The sequence below is a fragment of the Rhipicephalus microplus genome, chromosome 1, assembly GCF_043290135.1.
Source record: "Rhipicephalus microplus isolate Deutch F79 chromosome 1, USDA_Rmic, whole genome shotgun sequence".
Lineage (NCBI taxonomy): Eukaryota > Metazoa > Arthropoda > Arachnida > Ixodida > Ixodidae > Rhipicephalus > Rhipicephalus microplus.
In genome coordinates, this window is record NC_134700.1 from 247,126,048 (window position 1) to 247,135,517 (window position 9,470).

The following is a 9,470-nucleotide window of genomic DNA, read 5'->3' on the forward strand; positions in this document are numbered from 1 at the left end:
GTCTTTTCCTTTTCACCTGTTGTCGGCACATTCCAAGAGCCAATTTTGATAGAACTGTCATCGATATGTCTTCGCTAGTCAAATATGTAACAGTTGGGTGCTGACCAACCACATCTGAGAGCTATGCCACAAATTGCTATCATCATGAGCAACAGCAGCATCGACCAGTGTATTCTAATGCTTGAAAACTTGCAGAAGCAAGTATGTAGCTGCAAACACTGCCTGGAAGATGCATAGTGCTGCATCGGGTGTCATGTTGTGTGAATTACGTAATGAGTGGATGGCTTCCCGTTTCCCACACATCAAAGTGGATTCGGTTATGACTTCTAATTATCAGAAGCATCTAGAACTTTGTCTAGCTTATGCATAGCAGAACTCGATGTTTCATGCCACAATGAATTTTTTTACTGGTGGGCTCTTTAAAGGGACACTAAGAGCAAGGCGATTTTTCATGTATTAGTAAAGTACATTTTCACAATCCCAAAAACACTTTTCTCCTCCCCACCTGACACTTAATAAGCAAGATAACGTGCAAAAATAAAATGTGGCTGGTGATGCCATTTTGAGATTTTCACACTAAACACCGTAATGTAAGAAATATTGAAGGTATCTACTGAGTACTACATAGGCTCCATTCGATAAAAATGAAGTATATTACAATCTGTGAGTGCCATAGACTTGAAACACGAAGTTTTATAAAATTTCTTGAGCCAATGCCACAAAAATAACAAAAATACTTCTAAAAATTTCTTACATCATGCACGAAGATTCTGGCATGAAATTTAAGAATAAAATGAACCTTGATTTTCTCCCCTAATAATTAACTTACAATAGCACAACATATGGCATTAGAGTTTTAAGAGTGCAGTTTGTCAATATCAATCAAGTCAATGTTCTTCTTTTGTGTCCCTTTTAAACTACCCGACCAATAGAAAGGCAGTGCGACATTTCAGTGGCCCGCCCACATCTTCCTCTATGGCCCGGTTAATTCGGCCCATAAACATACCCTGACAAAGTACCCTGACATTCTTCAAAAGTATCTCAACCTTCACTTGCATTATAGAGTTTTCACACCTGTTTAAATTCTTTGATATGAAGGCCTGCACTTTCAGGCCTGCACGGAGTGCACAGCGAAAGCTGGAAGAGCAGCCTTTCTAGAACTACAACTTGTTAACTACAACTTGTCAATAAAACTTAACAAAAAATGACTTGTTAATAAAAAAGGGAACACGAATTTTAGTTACCAAATAAGAGACAACTGTTGTGCTCCAGAAGTGGATAATGCCGTGTCATAAATGACTGATGTAGGTTTTTTTTTACATGTGTTCTCTTTCTTCATTAGGATATGCATACTTGCCAACCCAGCAGGATGAAAATTCAGGAGACTGCAGTGGGAGGAAGGAGGCGGGCAGAGTCATTCTTTTTTTTTTTCATATCTGACATTATTGAGATTGACACATTTGCAATGCGTTGTCGTTGCATCCGTGCACTGCAACTACGAAAGCACTGTGGTTCAGTGCCTCCAAGCATTGCGTTTTTGGCATCTGCAGCCATTTCCCCTTTGATGGCAGTTGTTCTCGTAGATCCGTATTCTTACCGCTTCACATCCTTGCACTTCGAGAGCATTTCCCAAAACAATGGTCTTAGGTGATCACTGATGCTCATCCGCAAGTTACGTTTCACAAGAAATACCATGAATAGGCATGCTGTGCTGATTGCATTGTCTTTGCAGCTCTTTCGGAAGAAACTTTCGATGTCCTGCCCTTCCACAGCACAAATGCACTTCTGATGCTTTTGTGAAGCAGTATGTTGGCCTTACCACCGTGCAAAACGCATCACAGGTGGACGCGGTATACAGGATTTACACTTGTCACCTTTCCGTGTAGTCGCAAAGCATAAAAACTCAGTTGTGCAAGAGTCCAGAAATGCTTGCAAACACTTCTTTACTTTTGAAATTGCCATCGACCTTCCAAATGAACTCAGGGAAACACGCAATCCCCAAAACCCCATACCAAACACAAATGATGCCTAGGAAAGTGGCGCATGCCTAATGTACCTCGCAAGGCAGACAGATGCAAAACCTGTGGTCGTGTTCTTTCGGTATGGTGGTGACCAGGTTTTGCGGCTGCCCGCCTTCGCCCAGATGCGCAGTATACTACAGCACTTAGAATATACTTAGTGGTACTGTAAGGTATAGTTCCAATGAACTAGAAGTGCACTGGCAAATGCTCTTCCTGTTGCAGCGGAAAGGCTAACATTCCCGCATGATTTAAAAAAATAAAGATCCGCTGTGGCAGTCACTGTTTGAGAGATTCAAAATAGCTTTCGTACAATTGGAAGATAAGGTCAAAATTTGGAAGTCCCCTGGACAATTTGGGAGAGGTGGCAGATATAAATACGATCGATGTTAATAATGCTTTCTATAAATAAGCCCTTGACCCAAAATTCAACCGTTAGTTGAATTCAACTCTCTGTCCTGTACCTTCAGAGTTTTCTTGCGATGTGTTTCTGCTGTTATAAATACCTATGAACTATGCATTCCCAACTTGCCTGCCAGCACAAGCATTACCAAAATAAAATAAGAACATCTCAACTTCAAAGCAGCTAAGTTTATCAACGTGCTAAGGATCACGGAAAACTTTCTTGTTGCTTTTTCTCACCTACTAATCTGACTGGCATTGTAGCTTTAACATAAACTGTGCATGTTTGACAGACACAAGCCTCGGTGAGGGTTGTTCATACACTTCCTAATATCATGGCTACGCAATAAAAAGTCTCACTCAGTTGTTCACATATGTTTTAATAACGACTATGACACCAATGCTCACAGGAACACAATGTTGCACCATGTAAGTTGAATGATGCGGAGATCAAACAAAAGTTAAATATTAAGCAGGCTGTGCAGTAGTGGGTCCACAAAAAAAATATACAACAGCCAAAACTCATGCACCAACAAGCAAGTCCCAGCAGAGCATGGGAGACCTACCGTCTTTCCAACAGAACTGGAGTGCTGTAATGAAACAGATGCATGTTAACCAACAAATTTATCACTGGGATACTGGATTTGTGAGCACACAGCAACACATAGTGGCAGGTTTTCTCACATCCCTGCCTATGAAAGGGTTTCCCCCACCTGCTCCCTTTGCCTAGGCAAACTGAAATGTCCACATATGCTGCCCAGACAGGATAGGCGCCAAACCATGAGTGCTGGTCTTTCTTTTACTTCAGTTGGCACATCAGTGGTTGTCGAGCGGGAAACACAGCTGCTCAAACTTGGATGGTACACCTCCACCTTTGTATGCTACGCAGAGGCAGTAGTGCGACAACAGTTGATCCAAGAGCTCCCTTTCATCCAGCAATTCCAGTTTCTCGACCCTGGAAGCCAAATAAATGACAAACCTTATGTCTGATACACCAGAAAGGGAAGCCATTAAGATGCCTTTTTCACCTTTCCTATCATTCTTTTTTTTTTCATACAGTAGATTTACATTTGTTTATTATGTGCACGTATGCCTCATGGCACAACTTAAATCAACACGTGCAAGTGCAACTTCTGAATAAAACCATAGACAAGCTGGTGCACTGGGCCATGTGTCCAGAACCTTTATTCACGCTTATTACTGTTTTATTTGATATGTTTCAGTTTGTCAATTTATGGAAATACATTTAATGATGAGGAAACGTGGTCATAAAAGCAAAAAAAAAAAAAGTAAAGCCTTGAGGAGGCACTGTACAACAAAAAATAAACAGATAATAACAGCGCCACGTGAAAAACAACTACAAATGCATGTGAGCAACATTAACAGTAACGTAATCTTGGCAAGTACAGCATACACGTATATGTCACAGATCTGTTTGGTCAATAATTGCGAGAAAGTTTCAACTCTTTCATTTGTACAGTACAGTTACAACACAGTAGAGAAATTCGAGTGCCTGTGCTTGTATTACTAACCTGTGCAATTCTGAGGCAGGAAATGACTGGTAAACTTGGTTCATAGTCCACACTTTGCACACCTCCCAACCTGACTGGCGGGACCTGCATCAGCAACAAAGCAAGATGCTTGTTTGGGCAAGAGAATTGTACACCTAGCACCCAGATGGCTAGTGTGTGTTAATGCAAGGAATGGCAGCTGCTACACTCGCTTTTAATTATGTATCACTGTAACTGGGGGTCAGGGCATTATATTTCTTGACCACTTGTGATGAAACTCTGGAAGTTCATGTATATTTGTGCCTCAATTCCAAATGTGCAATAATTTTTCTAATACAATGTGTAGTTTTCGCAATACAAAATATTCATGTGCCCTTTGGTGAGCAATATTATTACTAAACTGTGAGAATTACAAATAAATCAGCATTTCAAGATAATCTGGAATAAGAACTGGGCACAGTGCAACTTTTTAAAATATGGATGTGGCCAATCAATTGGAACAAAAGTTGTGGTATTTTGAACATTTGCAAGTGAATATCCAGCTTAAAATTTACCCGCTCGCAAATTTTCAATATGCAATAACTTTCGTTCAAATGGGTTTAGAACATTCATATTTGTTCCGCTGCACACGGTACAGATTTCAAGTTATTCTGATATGCTGATTTGCTTTGTAACTTACTCAGTTTAGCAAAATAGTGTTCCCTAAAAGGCACAGGAAATATCTTGTATTTCAAAAACTACACGTTATACTAGAAACACAATTGCACACTTGAAATCAGCACACAAACATCACTGTATCACTGTAACTCTCCAAGTATAATCAAAACCAACCAAGAAAAAAAATCACAGCATATCCACGGAGTGAATGAGGATGAGTGGGGCGAAGCCCTGGAGAGTTTCATCACTAAACTGTGAACCATCTGCGAATATCGCCCACTACATCATCAAAGACGTGATAAACACTGTACATAGTTATACAAAAAATGTTATTATTGGTAAGTGGTAGCTATACGGTGCAGTGATAGATTGGTGATGGGGCTTAGCGGGATGTTTGCGAGAACGAAGTAGTGGGCAGTTGGTAAAGGTGGCACAATAGGTGGTCACGTAGAAGCAAGGAATGGACACAGTAGGAAAATCTATAGTTATTTAACGCGCACCTGGATACAAGTAAACGACCGACCATCTTGCATTTCACATTGGCTACTTCTCAACAGTATCAGCTTATGGTCAATGAAGTGGAGGATTGGTGATGGGGTGTAGTGGGATGTTTGCAAGGTGGCTACATACTGTGAAATGAGTTTCCTTTACTGTTTCCATTGAGTTTCCACACTGGTCTGGATTGTCACGCTCAGTTACTGTGGCAGTACCATCATAGCCATTTCAAAAGCTTTGACAGCTAGCAAACCCACAATGAAAGATACAGTACATGACTAATGGCTAAAATGCAGCAGACATTGCAGCACCCAAGGTGGCACTCATTCTGCAGAATATGGAAAAGATGGTGCCAACTCCTCTTTCGTACATTCATATGCCAATGCCCAAAGGAACATTTATTTTTTGCTGCTTTTGCCATTGGGCACGTTTGAATGACAACAGTAGTAGGACAGCTTTAACAACAGTGCAATTACTGGCCTTTCTTCTTGTGCTTTGATGGTAGTGCATGCCTGCAGCCCGGCTAAAAGGCAATTGCGCTGCTTTAGGTTCTCCACCATGACCTCGGCAAACTTGTCGTCCATGTTGACCTGCACAGGTGCAGCCAAACGCAAGAAATTTAAACGAAGACGCAATCTACGACGCAATCCAGACATGTTACAAAGGCTGAATGCACCAATTATAGCCGTACTGAATTAATATCGTTTCTCAGAATTAGTACAACACAAATGGCCTAACTACATCAGCTGACAGTATGTATGAATCTAAAGCCCCAGCATTGACGGATCATCACATAAGCAGTGCTTTTCTTTTGAAGCGTGAAAATTTTTAGATGTTCCCATGATTTAGGCATGCGAAGAGAACCAAAAGCACGGATGCACTTGGTCTGAGAAATTAAGGAATATACACATTATGTAAATAGATCAAGGGTTCTTGTCTTGCATAAATAGTGCTTTAAAGAGGCCATCACTAACTACTGAACCATACCAATTTCTTTCTAAGAGGCTGCAATTAGTGATTTTTATCATGTGTCAAGGAAATAGATTCTGCAGACGCGCGACGAACCAAAGTGTATCCTAGTCAGAATGTGCTAGCACGGGCCAGTGTGTTCGGGTCTGCGTAAACGTCTTTGTAAGAGGCTGTGCCCTCTCCCCCTTACACTCTTTCAGCAATCACGTGATGGCGAGGGCGAACGAGACGCTGCAGACGTGCGATGAACGCACACACTCCTGTGTCGCGAAATGGTGAACCCGCGTGGCGTGCTCCAACAAGAGTTCAGGACGAGTGACAGCGAATTTGACGTGCGCTCCACTCGCAAGGACGCATTAACATCAGGCAAGGTGCCTGTGATGAACAGAACTTAAAGTTGACCCATGCGCTGCTTCACAGGCTACTCATGGTTTCTTTTAGTGGGAGGTGGTGTAAAATTTTTACATCCTGAGCTATTTGCATTCCTTTACTAGAAATATTGAGATGAGTGCTCGTTTAAATGGTAATAATTTTTTTTTGTTTGAATAATATTGCTTTTGTCTTGCATCAGGTTCACCTGTTGCACATTTTATACTTGTTAGATTTGAAATGTGTATAATCGAATAACTCAGTCGCAAAAATCATAACTGTAAGACTAAACAAAAAGTCATGTGAACTGCATATGTGACATTCAACCTCACCATCAATGTTGACTAAACAGTAAAAAAAAGTTCCTGCTAAGGTTGGATAAAGTGAGTAGTTTTTGTTAATGTAGCACTAATGTGCTTTTTACTGAGTTTACAACTCAATGTCAATAAAATGAGGAGGAGAATGCTGCTATAAATACTTGTCTTTTTTTTAGAATTTCACTACACATAGTGCAAACACACATTAGAATTACAGCAAGGTAGGGTGCAAGAAAAAAAGGACAATAAAGATAATTCAGTGCCAGATGCACGGCTAGTCAGTCACAGTGACTAACTAATGTTAATGCATCAACTGTCAACCAAAAGATAATATTAACCGGATGTTAATGCATCAACTTACAGGGTCATAGGAGACAAGCACGGCATTTGGGAAATTGCGTGTGATCCAGGACAGAAGTGCCGATGACTCATCGCAACTCATGTAGACAAGCACGCACTCGGCGATGAACATTGTAGGTAGCTTAAGGTCCAGTCCAGACTCGTGCACCACCTTGGCTTCAAACACATCAAGCTCTCGCAGGTCACAGCCCACCAGGTGGTATTGACCAGCGTGCAAGTCCGAAGCGTTGACTCGGACATCGTCGTCTGCATACACGCAAGCAGTTGCATGGTTACAAAGGGTAACTGCATCACCATCACTTCATGGGAACAAGCAGCGGCACATTTTGTACTTAACCGAAAGCTGGTGAGCTAACACTTGACGACTGATGGATCAGCAGCTGGTTAAACGCATCTAGAAAGGGCAAAAGGAGGCAGTGACATGCAAATTAAAGGGTTAGATATGTACAAATAAGGAGCAGCATGCTGCTACAGAAGAAAGACGAATCCAGCACAACAGTGCCAGATGGGTATGGGAAAAGCATGCTACTGCAAAGAAGACCTTTGAAGGTTGTGGAAGCTGTGAAGGAGAAACAAATGGTTTAAAAGCTAGATCGTATAATGCTGCATGCTCAAACGTCAGTCAAGCTAACAATACATAAATGGTGAGCTGAGGACATGTAGTTGCCCACTAGGTATTTATGTTTGTTTTGGGGTAAAACAGCAATATACACACTCATGAGGATTCGCTCTCTAATTTCGGCCAATACAACGAAAACAAAGCAGCCGACATACGAGGGCGAAACACGAGACCGAGCACAACACATCACAGAGCCATTTGGTTGACAGATGAATTTGTGCAAGCATCAAGAAACCAGGTGCAGGGGGTGATGAAGACGAAACAGACCTTCAGTGGCAATGCCCTTGAGCAGCTGTTTGCGCAGACGGATGTAGTAGCACTTGCGCGTGGTGACCGCAGGTAAGTCTACCTCAACGAGGCTTTTAAACTGCGCTTTCTCGTCCATGAGCCGCCAAAACAAGGTGTCGAATCCCGCACCCAAATTGACGACTTGGCACTCGGGACCACAGACCTGCGTGCACGAAGTTTTCCAGCTAGTAAACGCACGCTACGCCGTTGATCGACAGAAAGTTGATCGCGCTTGCCAAAACGAAATTGTCGATGGCCCGACCGATCAACCGCATAACAGAAAAACGTGACAGCACATGAGCTGCGCATTTGACACATTGGGAATTACTTGATAACACACATATACAAAACAGATTCCGCTTTCTTTCGATTTCTTTAAACCAAGACGGTTACTTCTTTTACCTTGAGGAACTTGTCCAATAGCATTTTGATGCCTTGAACTCTGGCATAGTAGCCGCGGCTGATCTCTGGTGTTTTGCGTTCCGTCGCCTTGACAAAGAACTGTATGTAAGGGTCGTGCCAGTATCCTTTGGTAACCGCATCCCTTTTGCTTAAGGTGGCATCAAGGTTGGTTTGTATCACAGGGTCTTCGTCGCTCATAGTGCACAGCTACTGTAACACAGGCGCGTTCTTTGTGGCACCGCCTCTTCTGGAGGTCGTCTCACGAGCAGTTACTGGGAATGCCGCAGCGTTGCCGCGGAACTACCAAGCGTAATCTCCATGCAGCGACGAGACACAGCAGCAAGGAAGCGATCTCCACCAGTAGTGCCGCAGAGCCGCATAGGCGTGGACAGAATGATAAAAAACAGTCAAGTAGCATCACTATCATCATCCATACTACAACATGGAGGTGTTGCTGAATCCATGTCTGTCAATGGTTGAATCCGAAAGAGTTATATGGAAGTGTGCCTGTGAAAGGTGTGGTGTAGTGTAGTGGTTATGCTTGCTCTTGAAGCTTCAAGCGAAACTTTAATTTGGGGAGCAGCCGCCCCACCGCGCAGTCGCTAATCTGCATGTGTCCGGCGTTGCTGCACGGTAATTTATTATTTTTTTTCTCCCCTTCCTAGGCCCCGAAGAAGGAGAGAAATATATCGCACTACAATATATCGCATGCATCACAACCACGAGGCTATGATTATTATCACAACAGTCACAACACCGTGCACCGTCCGTGCACAGCACACCACAACTAACACAGCGCGGTGTCAAACTGTATCATCTCTCTATGCGCTAACGTTAGATTGAGAGTGGATTGATATTAACAATAAACCCTTGAAGTCGCTAGCTAGCAGTGCACGCAAAGTGCACGTGTGAGTGCAAGCTCCGCGATAACTGCCGATTATGTTTTGCATGAGAACAATTTTAAAGTGACACTATTTATTACTTTCTTTTTACAAAATTTTGCTCGTTAACATCATCTCACAAGCTTTTTTTTTATTTTTTTATCAATCCAAAACAGTATCCG

The 9,470-nt window shown here is 42.3% G+C and overlaps 1 protein-coding gene across 1 annotated transcript; it reads right to left on the reverse strand.

Moving 5' to 3' along the window:
- Positions 1–2,780: 2,780 nt before the first annotated feature.
- Positions 2,781–9,001, reverse strand: LOC119185203 (leucine carboxyl methyltransferase 1). Its single transcript, XM_037434303.2, has 6 exons — positions 8,408–9,001; positions 7,985–8,168; positions 7,100–7,344; positions 5,564–5,673; positions 3,953–4,036; positions 2,781–3,375 (listed from the first exon to the last, which is right to left on the reverse strand). Exons 1-6 carry the CDS (start codon positions 8,603–8,605, stop codon positions 3,237–3,239), a joined length of 960 nt encoding a protein of 319 aa, XP_037290200.2. The 5' UTR covers positions 8,606–9,001; the 3' UTR covers positions 2,781–3,236.
- Positions 9,002–9,470: the final 469 nt, after the last annotated feature.

Coding starts and splice junctions, on each gene's coding strand:
- LOC119185203 (XM_037434303.2), bottom strand. CDS start 8,605: ATGAGCGACGAAGACCCTGTGATACAAACCAACCTTGATGCCACCTTA. Junction 7,345..7,984: donor CAAGGGCATTGCCACTGAAG/GTCTGTTTCGTC, acceptor GCGTGTATGCAG/ACGACGATGTCCGAGTCAAC. Junction 5,674..7,099: donor TGCTTGTCTCCTATGACCCT/GTAAGTTGATGC, acceptor GCACCTGTGCAG/GTCAACATGGACGACAAGTT.